Raw genomic sequence first — 21,761 nt, forward strand, 5'->3', positions numbered from 1 at the left:
ACTTGTTTGGCAGTTCCTGGGTCTGAGTTAGATAGAGGTTAGAAAGCAACTTAATCAGACGGAAATCTTGAAAACTTATTAAGATTCCATGGCTAATGTGGAGGCAACGCTGCTAAGAAAAAAGCACCGTGTAGTATTTTAGAGGTCACGAGCCTCGTCGCCATGGTATATCTTTAGTGCAATTATGCAAATATATTTCAATCTGAAGACAGCCAACTGAATATTACTACAGTGAGATGCATGCAGTTCGTGCAGCATAAATATGCATGCTAGATGCATAGACTATGTTAACTCCTATTGTTACATTTTAAACCATGCATTCAATGACGGCGATACCACTTAGTGAATTTTAATATTTTCTAATGTGAATTTACTACACTGACTCCAAAGCACAGCACAACAGCCTACAAAACCATAAGGGCGTGCACTGATCTCCATTGATTATGCTTGTAAAAATATTCAAACGCTCCCATGTGGTTGGTAAGTAAAAATGTCTCGATGTCTCGAATTCCTGGCAGTCAGCTGTCAAAGCACAAGATACAGCGAGGCCAGTGTGTAAGAGTATTTGATGTGGATGTGCAGGCAGACCACTGAGATGGTTTGTGTGAATGCAGATGCATGGTAAGGACTGTTTATTTAGGTGGCACTGTGGCTGTAGAAATAACTGGGAACTTTAACCCGACAATCTAAGAAAAGCCAATGTCAGATGCCCTGTGTTCTTACGGGCCATGTTCAATTAGAAACATGTAAAAACATGTAAAACATGAATTAAAAAAATAATAATAATAACGTAAAATGCAACTATAAGCATTAGAATATAAGCATTTACATTAAAGCAAATTTAAGTATTGTCTTTTTAACACGGAGACTGATTAATGCTACAGACAAACTGGGCTCAACTGGTGTTCTCAGTTTATTTTTGAACCATTTATTCTGGCAACAACATGCTCATCATCTTCAAAACTACAGCTTACATATTCCTTGGGGAAAGTGTTGTAAAACCAACAGCAATCACTTATGTACATTTTTATAAAGTTTTATCTCCTTCCATTTGTGATTGCAAATTCCAGCTGTTTTGCGATTTCGTGATTTATAGCCGCTCATCTTAAACTATCAAACATTTGGTGCGGACAGTCAGCAGTGACATGAATCATTTTTGAGGACGGTGTTGTTTTCTAGTGGCGAGGCCACAAAACTCTGTGCCGCCTGAACCTTTTTGATCATGGCATTTCTTCCCCTTTGGACTTCACGCTCTTCTCTCCCACATCTTTAATTTTCTCCCCGTCTCCTCCATTTTCTTCCCTAAATCAGACATGTTGGGTTAGAAAATGACTATATTGTAATTACATCGAACTTTTACTTGGCTACGGAAATGGTCTTTTTTTTTCTCTAAAGACTGTAGAGCAAGCTCAGAAAATTATGTAATGCAACATGACCAAACCACATGAAGTCCTTGGCTCTCCCAGCAGCAGTGCTATTCATATTTTTACCGGACACAGTGGTATTACTCGCAGGATGAACAAAACTTGCTACAATTTCTCACGCTGCATACCTGCTTCGAATGTCGTCTTCAGTGCTGCGGTCATCCTCGGATATGAGCCCGTCTCCATTTTCTTCAACGAACTGCTCCTTCAGCCCGGCTTTCTTCAGTTTGCTTCTGTATGTCTGCTCTGCGTGAGCTTTCGCATTTCTCTGCCAGTGAAAACTCAGACTTAGATTACTGAACGTATGTCGCCTAATGCATGTAGTAATGTTCAGGCATTCCTTACCTGTTTCACCTGTTCAAACAGATAAGGGCGTTCACTAACTCGGGCCTTCATTTCCCGTAATTCTCTCATGTAATCCCTCATTCTTTGTTGATCAGCCTCCCTTCACGTAAGAGGAGATGATAGTTTTAACTATTGTAGCAGGCATGTGTGGTTCTTGTGACATGAAATGTAAAACTGCAGAATAAATAGCCGTACTTATACAGAACTCACCGATAGTTCTGTAGTTTCTCGTCATACACTTCTTTCAAGCTGCTGCGTGGGTCCAGTAACTTTGCATGGAGGGTTACTTTCTTCTTCATTGCTTGGGATCTCATTTGGTAGTTCCTCAACCAGTTCAAACTCTCTTGATTCTGACTATCCCTCATCTCCATTGATGTTCTGTTCAGGCAAAAATTGTCTGCATTTCAGATCATTTCATGGTTTAGGTGTTGAAACTATATAGAGCCAAGCTAATTTTTTCCCCAGTGGTCCATGCTGACTTACTGAGTCACCGTAGCTACGTGGTAATCATAAACCACTCTGAAACTCTAAAAGCAACCCGGTGTTCACCTCCCCAGAAGGTGAACATCAGTACACATCAAGTCAACTGTGACTGTCCTGTTCAGCACCCTCGAGTCCTCTGGTGCACTTCCAGCTACTTTTCCGCCAAAGTTTTTCAATTTATCCCTGAGAGAATAACAATCACTGTCCCACTATGAGGAACAATAATTGAAGCATCACTCACAAATGTCACAAACTCCTGGAGGAAGACTGCAGAAATCGGAATGGATGTGAGGGAATGCACAAAGAAGTGGAAAAACTAGAGGGACATATACGTTTGTCCTCCCCAAACAAACTGACCACAGCTAAGAGTGGAGACCCATAAAGGTCCCAGCATAAGTGCCAGCAACGATGTCGGGCACTTACATAGAGATGTCTAAATCAGGTCTTAGCTGTCAGTGATCCAGGGTTTATGCTTTGGAGCGTTCTGTTTTGGTTGTAATAGTTGAGTTATTCTCTTTGAGTGATCTATGTTTGGTTTTCGTGTACTTTAGTGCTCTCTTTTGATCATTTTGTTTCTGTTAGGTTGTAGCTCTTAGGTTCTTAGTTATTCTTTCAACATGTTTGGGGTGTGTTTCTGTTTTCCTTCAGTTCTTTGGGATTATATTCTGTCTCCCTCAGTGTCTAGTCTCATCCTGTGTTTTCTTAGTCTTGTCTCTGTTTTCATTCCCCCCAGTCACACTGTGACGCTCGCGTATCTTCTTCTACACATTTGTCACGCTTCCTGTTTTATTTTGATAATCTTTGTTCCGTGTTCAGTGTATTGAGTTTTCCTTTTCTTTGTCTCGTCATGTCAGATTAGGTCCAGCTGTGTCTCCCGCTTGTTGCAAATCCTCCCGTTATCCTGCCTGTGTTTTTAAGTCCTCAGTCACCTTCTGTTAGCTGTCGCGTTCTCCACACTTGCTGTGTGTTCTTGCATAAGCTCCAGGTTCTCAAGTCACGTCTAGTTGTTTGTTGTCATGTTTAGTTCATCTTTTGTTTCTTTCTTTCAGCGTTCATGTGCTTAGTTTTCATTTGTATTTTCCAGCAATAAAAATTTATGAAGTTAAGCTTTTGGTTTCTGAGTCCTGCGTTTGGGTCCTAACCTAGCCTGCCACACAGCTTACCATCACATTAGCGAAAGTAAATAAAGGGCTTTTCACTGAACAGCTCCAAAAATCCTCCATTAATCTGGTAGACAACAGATTATATCAAAATAGGCTATTTTTTCATACACACGGCCTGAGACTTAAATAGTGTTTCTATCAACTTCATACTATATATTAATGTGGTGTATACTGATTACACAGTTATTATGTAACTCAAACCACTTTCTATTTGGTTATTTCAAAGTGTCTGACATTATATTGTTAAAAGCTTAATAGCACCGGAGTGAACACCAGCATTACTAACTGAAGGACAGATTAGCCTCATTAATCTCATTTATCCTTACCGAAAAAACAAATTTATTGCACATGAATACGTCAATAATGAAGTCTTTTTTTTCCTTTTAGGATACACTGAGACAAGATCTGCTGTCATCCATAAATATTCCAACTCACCTGATGGCCAATGAGCGCTTCCTCACAGCGTCTGTGATGTATGTGGGCAGTGTGTCAGTGGATATTAACGTTAAAGCCCCGAGTGACTTGCTTCTACTGAGATTACTCATTTTTGGTGCCTGTGGATGAAGAGACAAAAAAAACTGAAATCAAAACCAAACTGTTGGCCATCATGTGGCATTTTTTCAAGAATTTGAATAACATGAAGAAAATAGTAGCATAAAGATGTGTGTGAGAGCAAATGTAATAGCTTTTCTCCATCAAACATAGCATGACTAGCTTCATTAGTTCAAATGTTTTTTGAAAATGTATCACTGTTGACACAACAGACACTTTATCAGCACTGGGTTGGAACTCCTTTTTCATCCTCAGAACTGACTCAATTAATCATGGCAGAGATTCAACAAGGTGCTGGAAACATTTCTAAAAAATGTTGATCCATATTGACACGAGACATGATAGCATCACACAGCTGCTTCAGATTTATCCGCTGCACATCTATGATGCAAACCTCCCGTTGCACTGCAAAACAAAGGTGTTCTATTGGACTGAGCTCTGGTGATTGGAGGTCACTTAAGTACAGTGAACTCATTGTCATGTAAAGAAACCACTCTGGTCATAACAGGATGGACATGGTCAGCAACAATACTCAGGCAGGCTGTGAAGTTTAAACGATGATGCTCATTTGTTACTAAGGTTGCCCAGAGTTTGACCAGAAAATATTCCCCACACTGTTACACCACCAGCAGGCTAAACTGTTGACACAAGGCAAGATGGATTCATGCTTTCATGTTCTCTAGGCTATTCTTGGCCTCAGTATCATCGCCTTCAAGGTTTAATGTGTTGTGCATTCAGAGATGCTCTTCAACCCTTCCTATCAGCTCAAAGTAGTCTGGCCATCCTCCTCTGACCTCTGGCATCAACAAGTCATTTTCACACAGAGAACTGTGGCTCACTGGATATCTTCTTTTGTTCAGGCCACTCTCTGTAAAACCTCTTGATAGTTGTGTAGGAATATCCTAGTAGATCAGCAGTTTCTGAAATATTCAAACCAGCCTGTGTGGCAAAAACAACCATGCCACGTTCAAAGTCACTTAAATCACCTTTCTTCTCTATTCAGGTGCTTGATTTGAACTTCAGGCTATCTTGCCCATGTTTATATATGTTTAAATGCACTGAATTACTGCCATGTGATGGCAAATGTGGCTTTAATATTTATACTGACAAGCAGTCTAATATGTGTGCCTAACAAAGTGGGCAATGAGTGTATATTTCCCTATATTAGAGTCCAAGCCTAACTAAAACAATGACTGACATTTTAATGCAAGATTAAATGAACTAAGGAAGACCATCATTTGCCATCAACAAGTGTAAACTGGTAGTTTAGTTTTTATGTGTAACTACAATTACTGTGAGAACAACCGCTTCCAGAACCTCTTACTAAACAGTTACAGAAAAATAAAAAGATTAATGGCAATAACAGCTTCAGGAATCATTTCATATGACTTACAAAAATCCTAAAGGATCTTCCGGAAATATCACACAGTAAAAGGTAATTTAGTACAATTACATGTGATTATTCTAGACATATGGTAACAGTTAAGCTAAATGTAAAGTAGATATTTGCAACGTCAGTAAAATATTTAAAAATCTGCCTTAACCTTTCTGACAAGTGTCATAAAACAGAACTGTGGTAATTGGATAATTACAAAAGCCACAAGACACATGAAAGGAAGACGTGACGAAACTTTCACTGATCACAAAGTTTGGATTAGAGAAAATTACTGTTATTCTTACCTAATTACTGGTATAATTATTTTTAGCCTTTAATGCTCTCATGTGAATCATCCGCCCAGACAAATTTCAGTGAACATACACTACCAGTCAAAAGTTTGGACACAACTTCTCATGCAATGTTTTTCTTCATTTTTACTACTCTCTACATTGCAGAGTCTCACTGAAGACATCAAATATGTGAAGCAAGATATATGGAACTATGTAGCAAATGAAAAACTGATAAATAACTCTAAACATGTCTTTGCATGCCACCCTTTGCTTTGTTGACAGTGCTGCCTTCTCCCAATGAGCATCATGATGGAGTCACCTGAAATGGTTTTCACTTCACAGATGTGCCTTCTCAGGGTTCATTTGTGGACTTTCTTGCCTTCTAATGAGGTTGGGACCATCAGTTGTGTTGTGCAGAAGTCAGGCTGGTACAGAGCTGACAGCCCTATTTGACAACTGTTAGAATTCATATTATGGCAAGAACCAATCAGCTAAGTAAAAAGAAACGACAGTCCATCATTACTTTAAGAACTAAAGGTCAGTCAGTCCAGAAAATTGCAAAAGATTCTGAATGTGTCCCCAAACGCAGTCGTAAAAACCATCAAGCACCATCAAACTGGCTCATATGAGGACGGCCTCAGGAAAGGAAGACCAGGAGTCACCGCTGCTGCTGAGGATAAATTCATCCGAGTCGCCACCCTCAGAAATCGCAGGTTAACAGCGCCTCAGATTAGAGCCCAGATAAATGCCACACAGAGTTCCAGTAGCAGACTCATCTCTACATCAACTGTTAAGAGGAGACTGCACGAATCAGGTCTTTATGGTCAAATAGCAGCTAAGAAACCACTACTAAGGAAAAGCAACAGAAGCGGGAGATATTTGGTTGGGGGAAGAAACAAAAGGAATGGACATTAGAGCAGTGGAAATCTGTGTTTTGGTCTGATGAGTCCAAATTTGAGATCTTTGGTGCATGCATGGTTCCCACCATGAAGCATGGAGGAGGAGGTGTGTTGGTGTGAGGGTGGTTTGCTGGTGACAGTGTTGGGGATTTATTCAAAATTGAAGGCAGTGAACTAACACGGCTACCACAGCATCCTGCAGTGACATGCCATCCAGTTTAGTTGGACCATCATTTATTTTTCAACAGGACAATGACCCCGAATACACCTCCAGGCTGTGTAAGGGCTATTTGACCAAGAAGGATAGATTGATAGATTAGTCACCTGACCTAAACCCAATAGAGATGGTTTCGAATGAGAGGGATGGCAAAGTGAAGGCAAAAGGGCCAACAAGTGCTCAGCATCTCTGGGAACTCCTTTAAGCCTGTTGGAAAACCATTTCAGGCGACGACCTCATGATGCTCATCAAGAGAATTTCAAGAGTGTGCAAAGCAGTAATCAAATCAACTGCTTTGAAGAATCTAAAATATAAAACAGCTGAGTTACTTCACACTTTTTGTTTATTACATAATTACGGATGTTTTCATTCATAGTTTTGATGCCTTCAGTGAGAATCTACAATGTAAACAGCCATTGAAATAAAGAAAACCATTAAATGAGAAGGTGTGTCCAAACTTTTGACTGGTAGTGTATATATACATCTTCTCGTGAAGTATGTCTCATTAAAAAAAGATCCGGCTCTGTAGAAGCATGACTTGAATTAAAGGTTACAAATCATGAGTCGGAAAAACTTTGAAACACGAGAAGAATAATTCCTCTTTGAAGATGGATTGCTGAAGGTATTTTAAAATAGCAATACGATTCCACAACTGAGGAGACTTGTTTGCAAAGCCACGAAAAAAATAACACACAAGGCCTCAAACCATACAATAAATCTCATTTCATGAAACAAGCTGTTTTCAAAGTCACAGAAACAAAAATGTGACCTGGTCAGATTCCCTTGTTACATTTTGTGAAATAAACACTGTGCTGTGGGACCACGGGAATATGTTGGATTGCAGAGCTGCCAAAAACTGCGGAGTCAAAGAAGAACAGATTAAAATGAAACAGAATAACATCCTGAACAGTAGAGACTTTAAAGAAGGTAAGTGGCTCAGAGCAAATCTCCTTAAGAAAAAAAGAAGGGTACTGATTTGATAAAAAAAAAAAAAAGGTGGGTGGATATGTCTCAAACTATCCATGAAGCAGAGCAGGGGTGAGAGACTTCAAAAAACTTCTGAAATGTGCATCTGGTTCAATACAGAGATTGACCATTAAAACTGAGTTTAATATGATTTCTTTCCTGGCTAATAAAAATATTTCTAAAAATCTGAGTTAAAACATGAACTCTACTACATAAATGTTCAGAGAACATAAACTAAAACGAGCACGTAATATCACAACTGAAGTCCAAAAGCAGCTAAAGAAATAAATACCAATAAGAAGCAATGAACATGTTTTACCTGCAAGTGTACCGGACTCGTCCTGCTTTGCCTTGGTGGGCGAGATGAAGTTCTCAGGACAAATGGCTGACACTTTGTCACATCTTTACTCTGCATTTTCTTCTGCGTCTCTGTCTGCAAGGCCTTGTGCAACATGCTGAAATCAGGGATCTCGTGGATGATTTTTGGATGGAAACTAGGCTTCTCATCCAAAAATCTCAGCTTTTCTTTCCTGGTGCGCTCTGCTGTGCGAAGTTTCAGGCCATTCCGAGTAGGATTCTCCTCCCTCACAGTCGCCTGAGAGTGGACTTTCCTGCAGACTTCCTCCTGGTCTAAATAAAGTTAGACAGGGTATACACTGTAGCCAATTCACTGCCTGGAGTGTACTGTATGCATGCACAAGTATGATACAATAACAGTTGAAATCTTCCATTTAAAAACTCTTAATGAAAGTTTAAAGAAACACAGATCAAAATCAGCCAATCACCCAGTTTGCTTCCAGTGAGGACAAAGAAAATCTTCACCTTCGAACAGCTTCACACATAAGCACTGCTACTTTTGTGGTGTTCCATCAAATGCTGCTAACAAACTACTCAAAACAGATGTCAGATGTCTATTCATATTAATGTACAGAATTCACCTGCTTGCTGCTACTACTGCACATTCACCCAGTGTATATACTATATGTATGTATATATATATATAATGTTCTTCCTCTACACCCCCCACCCCAATTTATGCACATGTCGAGGAGCGTGTCAGGCTACATTTCACTGTATGTTATAACTATGCATGTGACAAATAAAGAACCTCGAACCTTGAAAACTGATCTGAATCAACTAGGTTTTTTGTTTAAAGTTTTACATGAATGTCAAAAGAAAAAGAAAACATTAGACACCACTGTGTTAAAGGGTTTTTACACTAAATTTGGGGATTTTAATTCAATTTGATTCCTTAAAAAATTCACAATGTCTAATGTTTATTAAAGTGTAGCATGGCTTCTTTCAGATTTGTGGGCTTCATTACTATTTCTTCATGATTTTGGTCTTAATTCATTATTTGATCTCAGAATTTTGCCAGTTCAAGCTTTTATAGTAATTACTCTGGCTGTTTAAAACTTACTTGTATGCAGCCTAAGACAAGAAGTCACAGGAATGCTTTACCTGGTTCCAAAGACCAGTTACATGAATACTAAGTACCCTTTCTAATTCATCTGTTCATAAAACCAAACCAAGTCAGAAAAGGAAAACCAACCTTTTGTCTCAGGGTCTGGGGAGTCTTTTATTTCTTTCGGAGATGGTTTTTTAACTCGAACACCGTTTTTCATATCTTGCTCGACTTGGTTTAACCTCGCAAGCAGTTTCTCCCTTTTCTCCTTTTCTCTCTGCAGGAAGCTGAAAGGCTTTTGAATGGAAAGCAAGAACTGCTTCCTCTGTTCATGGGCCTCCTTCCTCTCCTTTTCTCTGTGCTCCATCATGTCCTGGTAGATGGGCTGAATGATGTGGCTGGGGACAGGAAGAGCAGAGAACTTCTTCTGACACTCAGCCTCGGCTTCCTCCTCTTTGATCAGCTGTGAAGTTTTAGCTAAAGGAAACCGCTCAGTCCTGACAGAACAAAGCTTCCCATCTGTTAAAGATAACCAGGCTGGAGAGGATGAGGTGTTGGGCCTCTCTGATTGTAGGGGTTTGTGGCAAGTGTTTAGGATTTCTGAAGAAGATCTTGTCATCCTGTAAAACAGTACAGCTCTTTGAAATAGGTCAATTTTAAGTGGACGAAAGCAAAGAAATAAAATAATAATATGAGGTAACATACTCTGTCGGGTTTTCACTTGAATCAGCTGACAGGTGAGCGTTCTGCTGAATCCTCTTTTCCAGCTCCTCCGTCTGTATCCTTTCTGTCTCCTGCAGCTGCTGTTTCAGGGCTTCTCTAAGAGCCTTAAGATGCAGCTGGAGCATTAACTCTGATTGCAGTCCATCCTCCAGCAAAGTATCCAGCTTTAACTTATCGTTCATACCTGTGATATTGAAAAGAGAAAAAAGAGATTTTTTTAATCTTGTGAATATCTATGTTGACTAGGAGCTGATATGCTTAATTTAATATTTTATTTGTCTATTGATAAAAACTATGACAATCATTTTGATAATTGACTCATAGTAGATGTCAACTGTCAGGAAATTCAATTCAACTTTATTTGTATAGCCACGCTTTAAAACAATATTTGTTTCAAGGTGTTTTATACTGTAAGGTGAAGACCTTTCAATATTAGTGAGAAAACCCCAGCAATAAGATCAGCCCTTGTGAGCAAGCACTAGGTCACTGGTGGGAGGAGAAACTCTCTTTTAACAGGGAAAGATATCCAGCAGAACCAAACACAGGAAGGGGCCAACATTTGCATTTAATGGATGAGGGAGAAGAGAAGGGAATAGAACCTAGAGAGACCACAAACAAGACCAAAAAAACACTACAGGACTTAGTACCTAGTGTGTCTGTTTCCTGAACCCAAACTGGAAGATGGTTAGTTGGAAAAAAGTGAAATACTTTACTGAAATAATGTGATACACTATAAGGACAAAAGTACTGAGACAGCTACACATTACACATAGACAAATGACTACATAAATAGTAAACAATATGTATGTGAATAACATTATTCACATACATATTGAAGAAATACACATTGCTCTCATACACATGTATGAGAGCAATGTGTATTTCTTCATTGCAATGAAAAACTGTTTCTCTTGCTGCTAAAAAACTCTGCTGAACACGTTTCTCTAAGGTCTTTCTTTTTAGTAATCCCACAAAATTCATGAAATAAACAATAAGGAAATTAGGATTTGTTCGTACTATAAACTGAGAAGGGGAAAATACAATCAAATAACTCTAATCAACGCAAATAAAAATCCCTGCATCCACGAACTACATTGCACATGCGCTCTGCTCTCAGTGTATGAGCTGTGTAAATTGGTCACTATGGCAACCACGCTCTCAGCGGAACATCGACATGGTTGTATGTGTTTAGGATTAATAGCGCTTGTTTAAATACGATTTATACTTTTTTTTCTATACAAACAAACTTCCTTTTCATCTTCTGCTACTTAAGTTCCCGTTAAATACCAATATAATCACAGAAAAATCAACCTGAGAGTACTAATGAGCTGCCAACCTGGGAGCAGACGAGTTTTAACAAGTATTTCACGGCGTCGAAGATTCCTCCAAGCGCTCAGTAGTTGCAGTACAGTTTGTTTGTTTAGCTAATGACTCCCGAAGTTGGTACAGTTCTTTGTATTCCACCAGAAGAGAGGTTTTAGAGTTTTTAGCCAGTTGTCAGTGCTGGTAGCTTTAGCGCTGTTTGTGGTCAGAGGCAGAAACGCCACCCGCGGAAATTGCCTTCTGTGATTGGTCGTAAAACCGGAAGTACTTCCTCTTGCAGCGTTTGTCAACACAACATGGTTGTTGTGTCACAGAAGAGTCGCAGTCGGTCTTAGAAGGACACATTCAAGGGGAAACGTCTGTCTCTTTAATTGTTGTATGACACTCTTCAAAGCCCGACCCAGGACTGTTTCCTTTGTTTATCCAGAGGCTTCTCTCTCATGCGAAGACAGACTGAAACATGCAGAAGCTCATGAGGGCGTCGCTGGCCTTAAACGGACTCAGCCGGTGTTTTGTAACAGAAAAGCATTTATCTGCTATAAAAATCACCAGGCGAGGATTAGTATGTGCAGATCACGGGAATGATGTTTATGATATAATTATATCCGGGGGAGGGATGGTTGGATCTGCAATGGCATGTTCCTTGGGTGAGTGCTCGACTAGTGTTGCAAGACTTTGCTGTTAACTTGTCCAAATCCAGATTAAAGTTGGTGTGCAAAGTAGCAGTGCACTCTTTCTCTCACAGAGAGGGAATGTCACTTTCTACTATACTGGAAAAGATATCTCTAAAATGTGCTGGAGTATTAAAACATGCAGTCAGAGCTCTAAATCAAATGATTGCATCCGCTTCACAGGACAACGAATCCAATTGCAGGTTCATTATACATGTTTAATCTTACACATGTGCTCTCATATTTAAACTATATTATATATTGTATGCATTTACTTTCCATCCACAGGTTTGGATCCAAACTTGGAGGGTAAGAAGATTCTGCTGCTTGAAGCCGGCAACAAGAAACTAATGGACAAAGTCCCGGACACCTATAGCACCAGAGTTAGCTCCATCAGTCCAGGCTCCGCCACACTTCTCAGTGGTACAGTATACAACCAAATCTGAACAGAATCTGCTTGAAAAATGCAGCAAAATATAATCCTGAGTAATTTCCTTTCTGTGACAAGTTTGTTGTCCTTGACTACTAAATGGCTCCCACAAGGTAAGCCAGGGATCAGACACTGGCTGGTCACCCATTTTTAGCAGGGATCGTATTCAACCACAGTTGTTCCTTTTGTAATGGATCACCTGAGGTTTTTCCTAGCAGTGTTTTTTTCCCTGTAGTACAGCTAAGAATGTGAGGTTTGGTCCAGCCCAAACTGCAGTTTAAATATGTCTCCTGAGCTTAAAGAAGTCAAAAGCCAAGGAAAAGGAGAGTCAGGGATTTGACACTGTAATTGCAGTTGGGCTTGATGGGCTTGTTTTTTAAACATAGTCTTTGTCCTAAATTACCACTTCAGGTCTTGAATCCATTAAAAATAGCTGAAGGTGGTCATCAGAACTTTTTCTTCTTCTTTCGGCTGGTCCCTTTAGGGGTCGTGGCAGCATCCCACCCTATTCCTAACATCCGTTTTTGTCACAGCAACCCTCTGCATGTCCTACTACACTACATCCATGAATCATTTTTGTGATCTTTCTTTTTTTTCTTCTGCCTGGGAGTTCCTGTATTAATGGTTTTCACCTATCCAAAACATCCTTGCCTGTCTAACTTTGTCTCCAGACCGCTCAACCTTAGCTGTCTCTCTGATATAATCAATTCTGATCCTGTCCATCCAGATCACTACCAATAGAAATCTTAACATCTTCAGCGCTATCACCTCTAGTTCAGCTACCTATTTTTTCGCCACCATTTCCAAATCATACATCATAGCAGGTTTCACTACCACCTTGTAAACCTTCTGGAGAAACAATCCCCCAACAATCAAGCGACCCACTATGAGCAAGAACTTGGCAATGGCGGGAACAATAAACACCATTTTAACAGGAAGAAACCTCTGGCAGAGATGGGACAGCCATCTGCTGCGATCGACTGGTGGTTGGGGGATAATATGTGTTAGGATGTCACAAATCACACATCCAGGGAAGAGGCCCTGCAAATCAATGCAAAGTTGTTCTGAGTGATCACCTTTTTATTATAAATAAGCGTTTTTAGTCCCAGTGGAGTTGTTTCTTCCAGAATGACAATGCCGCCACCCATAGGGCAGGAAGGGTCACTGAATTGCTTAGTGAAGATGGCATTGACATAAATAATATAATGTGGGCTTTGCGGCCACAAGATCTCAGCTTAATTACACACCTATGGAAGATTTTAGACTAGCGTGTTAGGCAGCATGCTCAGCCACTGTCATCAAAACACTGAATGAGGGTATATGTTTTGAAAGTATGGTGTTTCACCCCTGCAGTAAATTTCCAGTGACTTTCTTTTTTAGAATCAGTCGAAAGCTGCATTTAAGATGTTCTAGATTTAATGTGGTCCAACAGCTTATTAAGGTAGTTTGTTAGTTTTTCTTTCAATATGTGACATGTCTGTAAGTTAAACCGTATTTATCCAGGTTGAGGTCTACACATGCCAACCTCCTACCTGTCTGCCTGGTAGACTATGCAGTCCAGTGTATGAGCATGTGTGATAAACATTATTTTTGCAGGTGCCAGAGACAAACCCTAAAGTTTGTCTTAGCATCTCAAATTAAGCCCTTCACATATCTTATTTGTGTTTTCAGTCACAGTGATCCATTAATAAACTTTTCCTCTCCAATCACAGACTTTTATTTTGACTGTAGTGTCAATAAAAATGTTGAATGCGGCGGTGCGATTTGAAAGGGTAAATGTGAGACGTCAAGTTTGGCTTTGGCATCATTGGCCGCGACTGACACCTGCACAAAAAATCAAAAGGTTACTAAAAACAAACAGTGACTGATGAGAGCTCAATGAATGATCTGTGCCATCCTTTAAGCACTTTATAATGTTATGTTTGATGCCTCTACTTTAATTAATACTCCTGAACAAAGGAAAAATGCACCCACAATCCAACATCTGCACCTGATTGTTGATCCTGGAGCTGCCAAAAGTGTCAGTCCTTAACCCTAGTCACAACATTCTGCACATTATGCAAACATGTGCATTCATTTTTGTTATATTTACTTCCAAAGTATGACTATGATTATTTATCCACACACACTTTTTTTTCCCCATTACTGTTAATTGCTCTGAAACGTGCAGAGAAAAACACTGAGGCGCAGAAAAATCCAAACTTCCCTGAATCAGTCTGTGTGAGTCATCTGTGGATCTCTGAATGACTTCACAAACCACATTTGTCCAATCTGACCTCTTTCTTTTGTCAGGTATCGGAGCATGGGAGCACATCACAAAGATGAGGTTCAAGCCCTATAAAAAGATGCAGGTAGGTCAATCTTAAAGTTAACATTGTTAACTGTGAGTATACCTTGAGCCTTCTTTAACATCTCCCCGAGTCGTCCTGTTGCACCGTTCGGCTTTTCCTTCTCACGTCCTCCAGACTTTGTAATTTACTGGCATACTGGATGTATTTCTGGCATACTGGATGTATTTCTGTCATCCATCAATCTCGACACTGTGCAATTTGTGGAGAGAAAAATCTGTGACGCTCAGCCTCCGCTCAGTCATTCTTAATAACCAAGCAACACAATACTCAATGTAATTGTTCCCATTAAAATGCCAAGCGGTGGTTTCGCGTGACATGCATTTCCTTCATTCCTTTGTGCAGTTTATGCCCCTTCGGTATCACCGCGCAATCTATAGCACCCCAAAACATCAAAGAAGACAAGGCATATTTAAAAGTACAGGATGGCTCTCTGACCATGCTAGTTCTATTTATTAAAACTATGTTTCCTATGAGGAATACATTATTTTGACATTTTCAAATTGGTATACCCCCCCAAAAAATCCTCTAATTATGAAGATTCATGTGAACAACGGGAAGAAGATGAAAGATTAGGAGAGTGGTTGTTTGCTGCAAAGTCGAGCCCGCTTTACAGCTGTGGGTGCAGCCTCGGTCCCTCTTGTAAGATGTGGTCGGTGTGTACCAAACACTCGACCGCAGGGTTTCTCTCTGGGCCTAAGATGTCATCATGCAGTGCCTCACAGTGATTATGGTAGTGTACCTCACCCATTATACCTTCACTCTGCTACCACTGTTTTGGCTTGTTTGCCCATTGAATTTCAGTCATATACATCCCAGTCATAGCACTGGAAAGTATGTTCTGCAGGTCAACTGTAGAAAGCAGGCTTTCCCTGCATTAAAGTAGGCGACGAGGGTTTAGATTTGAAACACAAGCAAACCGTTTGTTTCTTTTTCTTCCTTTCTGTCTTTTTTTGCTAACGAGGCGTCGAAAACCCCCCCCCCCCCCTGCATTTTCCCTATAAATTTTTATTCATGCATCTTGTTTAAGTCTTGCAAAAGAAGTAGGAACTCACTCTGCCCCGGAGCTGCATCATTTCGCCCTGCATTAAACAAAACCAAAACAATTTTTGGGCTGGTCTCAGTAAATCTTTCTTCCCAACCACTTATCAAAAGCTGCAAACTCACTGCCATTAGTGGTTTTCTCATGGGTATATCTTCCTACTTTATGGCAAGTTGGAAAAAAGTAGCGCAGCAGCATATTACTGCAGAATGACGGGTTCTGTCATCCAGGAAAGGATCAACCTTGTACAAACACTTTTCAACCCCCCCCCCCAAAATCCCGTTTAGCTAAAGCGGTGCTTTCAGGGTTAGAATTACAGTAGCCTAAAACTATATCTCACTCTGCCACTTTTGGTCGCAGATAAATATTGACTCTCACTCTGTAATGTTCTCAAACATGACATTTGTTATTTGTGTTTCCCAGAAAGTGTTTGAGAGAGAGAGAAAAAATCCACATCACAAAAATATTATTTGGTCCTGCGCCTCACAGAGCTCCATTAAAGCTGAAGTCAGCTGTCCACACAGAGCGCTGCCCGTGACACTCGCCGCTCTGCGTTTGATGCATGTAGGCTGTGCCGTCCTTCGGCGGCAGTTAACAACTTTGATGTGTTCAGCCTAAGCGAAGCGCCATTTCTCTGCTTACTATATATAGGAAACGGAGATGCGTTTAAGGATAGACTTGTAGACCGCAGGCGTAATGAGTCTCTCATTTAGGTTTGGGATGCCTGCTCAGATGCCCTGATCACATTCGATAAGGAGAACGTGGAGGACGAGATGGCGTACATCGTGGAGAACGACCTGGTCGTGGCCGCGCTCACGAGACAGCTGGACAGTCTGTCTGGTAAGATTATGATTAAAACATGAAGCATCCCCCACCCAGAACACACACAAACACACAGTAGTTTCATTTCTATTCCATCTCCCTGCTGCCAGACTCAGGCAGCTAAAGCCACCACTTTTATTCCATCCCGTCCCCAGGTTTTGTTTATTTGTACTCTCTCTCTCTGTCCCTGTGACTGTTTTTAAAGACAAGCTCTTGGAGCCATCCTTGTTTTTCATGCAATTTCAATCTAAACCTCACTGCCAGTGCTCCAGCACCCTGCGAGGACACGTGAAATGGTCCAGTGACCTATTTAAAGCCGCCATGTGCTCCCGGGCTGTGCCACCTCTCAAGACGCTAAATCGCTGACGGGGTATAGCGCCGCATTGCCTTTGACAGCGTCCCAACTTTTGTGAGGTTCACAAATAAAACTGAGCTCTGCTATGTGCTCCACAGTTAAAGTGGCATATTTATAAACACTTTTCGGCGTTGTGCGCCAAACAAAAGGGGCGTGCGGTTACATCACGTTTGTGCCTCATGTGCCACCAGCTGTCTCATTTTTAGCATTTGGGATTGTTATGCTCAAGATGCACATGTACTCGAAAAATCTACTCCTCACCAGCTGTTTTCAATGTAAGCCCTGCTCACCAGTCACTGAAAAAAAACCCAACTTTTGACTTTAGTGTTGCAGAAACTGGTCTGTGGACCACTCCAAGTCAGCGTGAGCCAGAGTACGATCTGGATCCTTACATGTTTTGCAATGTCCAGCTGTGGATATTTTAGGATGAGGAGCAGTTTTAGTGCAAAATCTAACAAGCTGGCAGCGTGTCTGAAGTGTGGATTGGTGTGCTTGTAGATAAACACTATTAGTCAGTGCAATGCGGCGTGCCAAGACCATTAAGAGGACTGTCAAATGTGAACTTTGGCAGCTTCTATATGCCACCGAGCAAAACCAGTGGTGTTTTATGAGGTGGTTTATAGATCTTCCACTGCTTTTGCTGCAGGCAAAAACCATCCTTTCTTTCCTTAAAGGAAAAAGTGTCTGATGATGATATATTCACAGGACCAAGATTGATCCCTTTCTTGTGAGAAAGTCACACCAGCTGCTCATTTCTTTTGAGAAACACAGTTTTTCTTTTCTTTGAACAGTAGTCACCATTTTTGTGTGTGTTTATCTGGTGCTTTATTAGAAAATGTACAAGTGAAGTACAGGTCCAAGGTGGTGAAATACACATGGCCCATGCCTTCCCAGGAAACAGACTACATCCCATGGGTGTGCGTCACGCTGGCTAACGGAGAGACTCTTCAGACTAAGCTGCTGGTCAGTTTAATTTTATCACGCAATCTGTGGTTGTTGTTGTGTCATTTTTAATCCATTAATTTCCTCCCACTCATCTGTTTTGCAGATTGGTGCAGATGGACCGAACTCAATGGTGAGGCGGGAATTAGGAATACCCACAGTCAAGTGGAATTATGACCAGTCTGCTGTGGTTGCTGTACTGCACCTATCAGAGGTGAGCGTTACTATTTACACAATGTAAATCCTCGTAATTTGAAGGCTCTTTTGTTTTGTTCTTATTTTATGTCTCATATGTACATTCAAGGGACGTTTTATTAGGTCCTCAATAGCTTCAATATTCGATGTGTTACCTTTTCAGAGATGGTCTTCTGCATAATTTGGTTGAAATGAACGTTTTTTTTCTTCTTCTGCTCTCTTAGCCATGTCTCTCTTGAAAAAGAGTTTGTAATCTCAACGAGACTTTTACCCGGATAAATAAAGGATAATTAAATAATAAAAATTTGAGGCACAGTTGCGTTCCTATTAGTTTAAAGCTGTCCGACCATTCTCCTCAACCAGGCATTTTGACACAGAGAACTGGCACTCAGTGGATATTTTCTCTTTTTCAGCCTGATCTCTGTAAAGATGCTTGTGTTGGAAATTCCCAGCAGATCAGCAGTTTCTGAAATACTCAGACCAGCCAGTCTGGCACCAACAAACATACCACATTCAGAGCAAAGTCACTTAAAACACCTTTTATCCTATTCTGATGCTCACTTTGAACTTCACCAGGTTGTCTCAATCATGTCCACGTGACTAAAGACACTGAGCTGCTGCCCTGTGATTGGCTGATTAGATATTTGTGCTAATGAGTAGTCTAACAGGTGTACCTAACAATGTGGCTGGTGGGTGTATATGTACATATATACTGTTAGAGTAACAGATGCTCATATTAAACCTTGCAGCTGCTCTAAACACTCAGGCAGAGGGTGAACTGAGGGGTTGTGTGAAGGCCAAGTACTCTGAAGTGTGAATCATGCAAAGCTACTCTACTATAGTCCAAAAATAAAAAATATTGAGCTGGAAATGAGCATAAGTCTCCTAAATATTTAAGCAAACCTTATTGTAAATTCCTTGGTAGATTTGCTCAATGATTTTGTTATAATAGTAATTTTAACGTCACATCTGTCAGCAATCGGAGAACAATACACCCGACCTTTATGATATTGTTTTTATGCACAGTTTATGATATTCAAATATAGCTGTACAAAACAATGCAGCTGTTTAATACGTTTTAATTTATGTGTCGGACAGCCCACGGAGAACAATGTCGCATGGCAGAGGTTCCTCCCAACAGGACCCATTGCAATGTTACCGGTAATATCTGGATTTTTTTTTTGCTGCTGCAGTATTTTCATTCTGTCACAGGAGCATTTAATGAAACTTCAGCTGCTGCGTCTTGTTCCTATGCAGCTGTCCGACACACACAGCTCTCTCGTGTGGTCAACCAGCCATTCACTCGCAGAGGAGCTCCTCGAGCTGGATGAGGAGCGCTTTGTTGACGCCATCAACTCTGCCTTTGTAAGTCTCGGTTCATACATAAACTGCCAATGTCGTATTTACACTCAGGTTGCCTGTCTGTCAGTAAGATTTTGCAAAGTGTCTGTATTTGTATGCAGTGTGCCATATGTGGCACGAGGTTCTCCATACACTTCCACGATGAGCAGTTTTAAGTGGCTCACGCAAACAATACGGTCATTGTTTAGCCCAAAGTATACACAATACTAATATTTCATTGCAGGAACGATGCACCTTTCTATTTCTTCTGTTTGGAGAAACTCCTTTTTCCCAAGCTGGCTATTTTTACTGGGCCTGCTTATGGACGGGGTCACCACGGTTGAGTCACGTTTGGTTTTAGGCCTGGTTTGCTAATTAAACCTGTGGTCTCCCAGTGTCGACCATTACTGCATGGAATGTTTTTCAAACAGAGCTAATTCAACTCCATAGCCTGACCGTCATCTTCTTTTAATTAGCCCAGCTCCCGAAGCCTTGCCAAACCAGTTAGTTAGGGAGGGGGGGGGGAAAAAGAAAGCCCTTTCGCTGGCCTGGAGTTCAGCTTTGCTCCTGTGTCAGCTAATTTCTTTGTCCACTAAGGGGACGGTGTCTGTTTTCTCTCTTTTCTGGCTGCTTTTCATTCTCTTGTCTTCTTTCCTGTCTGTCTGCTCGCTGGCAGTGGAGTAATGAGAACCAGTCGGACCTAATTGAGACGGCTGGCTCGCTGTTTCGAGGCGCTCTGTCAGCCATCATGCCGTCCGCAGGTTCACCTCGACAGCTTCCCCCGAGTGTGGCGGGGATCGGCCCAAAGTCACGGGTCATGTTCCCGCTCGGAATGGGCCATGCATCTGAGTACATCAGACACAGAGTTGCACTCATTGGGTAAGATAATAAAAACTAAAAGTAACAGCTCAAGCATGTTAATACCTTTTATAAAGGAGAATGTGTATTACAAGGTCCTGGAAAAAAATTGCTCTTAAAGTACGCTTTAAAGCTTTTAACTGTTTGCTTAGTCAGCTAATAAAGGGATGGTGATTTGAACTTGTACTGTGTCTAGAACTACTCAACTCGTCTTTTGTTTCTATTTCAGGGATGCGGCCCATCGTGTCCATCCTCTGGCTGGTCAGGGAGTTAACCTGGGATTTGGTGATGTGGCCTGCCTCACGCAGATCCTAAGTCAGGCGGCCTTTAACGGGAAAGACCTGGGTCAGTGAGAACTCTAAACAGACATAGCACGGCGGTTTTCACTAAGCTCTTTTCCATTGCCCCAGCTCAAACGCACGCCGTCGATGTGAACTATAAAAAGCATCAGCTTTTCCGGCAACATTCATTTGATGTTTTATTTTTTGCCCATTCTTTCCTGGAGCTCTATGTAGTCGCTTTTCATAGAAAAAACACAAAAATGCTGGTATGTGATGTTCTAAAGTTAACGTAGCGCCAGTGCTTTGAGCTAATGTAGAAAACACATGACGGACTTATTCGGCTTAGAATTTATTCTCCGTTTTTTAACCTCCCGGTTCACATGTGCTTGTGCAGGAGCAATTCAGCACCTGCTAGAATATGAAACCGAACGTCAGCGGCATAATCTGCCTATGATGGCTGCCATCGACCTCATGAAGCGGCTGTACTCCACCAACGCCGCGCCTGTGGTTCTCCTACGCACCTTCGGTCTGCAGGCCACCAACATGCTCCCAACGCTGAAAGTAAGCCTCTCCGTCTGTTCTAGTTTTAGATGTTAGCGAACCTGGAAATCGCTCAGATAACATCAACCACCTGTCAAGCACAAACCCCGCCTCCACCTTGACCCCACCTTCCGCCCACTTTTCTGATTACACGGAGCTTTACTTTAGCAGCATCTATAATTTTACTGGTTCTCAACCTACTACTATGGCATCTAAGTTTAGCCTCAAATTTAGTGTTACCAAAAGTGTGTGGGTGGGGTGCACGGCTGGTCCTGAGGCAGCGGACAGTGGCTTGTGTTTTCACACCCCTTTTATTACCGACCACTCATGTGAAATGGCTTTATTCCATACTAAGCGATTCAAACCAACACAACTGTAACGGGTTGTAAAGGCATCTCGCTGCGGAGGCACAAAGTTAAAGTCACTTTCTTTTTTTCCACATTAAATGCTGTGAGTTCACTGCTTTACAGGTCTTGTGTAGAGAGTTTGCAGTGCCGCTCGCTTATAACAGGCTTTTTGTGAGCATGAAACAGAGGGTTGGAGAGTTTTTAAGTTCATGTCTGTTTTCACTTCACAGGAGCAAATCATGGCATTTGCGAGCAAATGATGCGTCTCTCATGCAGCGGCCGTTTGTGGATCTCCAGCGACTTTCAGCTCTAAATGTTGTAATGTAAAAATACAATAAAATAATAAAAATTTTATTTTTCTCTTTGCCTGTCTAACATTAAATTATTTAAATCTTTTTTCTTTTAATATATTGAAACATAC

General features: G+C 41.0%; 2 protein-coding genes across 3 annotated transcripts; one reads left to right on the top strand and one right to left on the bottom strand.

Moving 5' to 3' along the window:
• Nucleotides 1-901: 901 nt before the first annotated feature.
• On the bottom strand, nucleotides 902-11,238 carry fam161b (FAM161 centrosomal protein B). The gene is made up of 9 exons (XM_005724048.1): nucleotides 11,182-11,238; nucleotides 9,828-10,029; nucleotides 9,270-9,742; nucleotides 8,037-8,347; nucleotides 3,851-3,969; nucleotides 1,980-2,147; nucleotides 1,770-1,869; nucleotides 1,553-1,692; nucleotides 902-1,302 (listed from the first exon to the last, which is right to left on the bottom strand). Exons 2-9 carry the CDS (start codon nucleotides 10,025-10,027, stop codon nucleotides 1,221-1,223), a joined length of 1,593 nt encoding a protein of 530 aa, XP_005724105.1. The 5' UTR covers nucleotides 10,028-10,029; nucleotides 11,182-11,238; the 3' UTR covers nucleotides 902-1,220.
• On the top strand, nucleotides 10,973-21,694 carry coq6 (coenzyme Q6 monooxygenase). Of its 2 annotated transcripts, none has more exons than XM_005724046.1 (12): nucleotides 10,973-11,025; nucleotides 12,128-12,262; nucleotides 14,562-14,620; nucleotides 16,373-16,499; nucleotides 17,669-17,799; nucleotides 17,885-17,992; nucleotides 19,072-19,134; nucleotides 19,231-19,338; nucleotides 19,991-20,193; nucleotides 20,402-20,517; nucleotides 20,848-21,014; nucleotides 21,571-21,694. In XM_005724046.1, the coding sequence occupies exons 1-12, from the start codon at nucleotides 10,989-10,991 to the stop codon at nucleotides 21,598-21,600; spliced, it is 1,284 nt and encodes a 427-aa protein (XP_005724103.1). In that variant the 5' UTR covers nucleotides 10,973-10,988; the 3' UTR covers nucleotides 21,601-21,694. The 2 variants fall into 2 exon arrangements, with proteins under 2 accessions (XP_005724103.1, XP_005724102.1); XM_005724045.2 differs by lacking the exon at nucleotides 10,973-11,025 and adding an exon at nucleotides 11,424-11,815.
• Nucleotides 21,695-21,761: the final 67 nt, after the last annotated feature.

Source organism: Pundamilia nyererei, unplaced genomic scaffold, assembly GCF_000239375.1.
Source record: "Pundamilia nyererei isolate P.nyererei 1_Seehausen unplaced genomic scaffold, PunNye1.0 scaffold00010, whole genome shotgun sequence".
Lineage (NCBI taxonomy): Eukaryota > Metazoa > Chordata > Actinopteri > Cichliformes > Cichlidae > Pundamilia > Pundamilia nyererei.

Excerpts from the sequence above, each read along its gene's own strand:
- coq6 (XM_005724045.2), top strand. The coding sequence starts at position 11,629 with ATGCAGAAGCTCATGAGGGCGTCGCTGGCCTTAAACGGACTCAGCCGG. Across the intron at positions 20,518-20,847 it reads CTTTAACGGGAAAGACCTGG|GAGCAATTCAGCACCTGCTA; the intron begins GTCAGTGAGAAC and ends GTGCTTGTGCAG. Across the intron at positions 21,015-21,570 it reads ACATGCTCCCAACGCTGAAA|GAGCAAATCATGGCATTTGC; the intron begins GTAAGCCTCTCC and ends TTCACTTCACAG.
- fam161b (XM_005724048.1), bottom strand. The coding sequence starts at position 10,027 with ATGAACGATAAGTTAAAGCTGGATACTTTGCTGGAGGATGGACTGCAA. Across the intron at positions 8,348-9,269 it reads CCCAGACCCTGAGACAAAAG|ACCAGGAGGAAGTCTGCAGG; the intron begins GTTGGTTTTCCT and ends AACTTTATTTAG. Across the intron at positions 1,870-1,979 it reads GAGAAACTACAGAACTATCG|GGAGGCTGATCAACAAAGAA; the intron begins GTGAGTTCTGTA and ends TCTTACGTGAAG.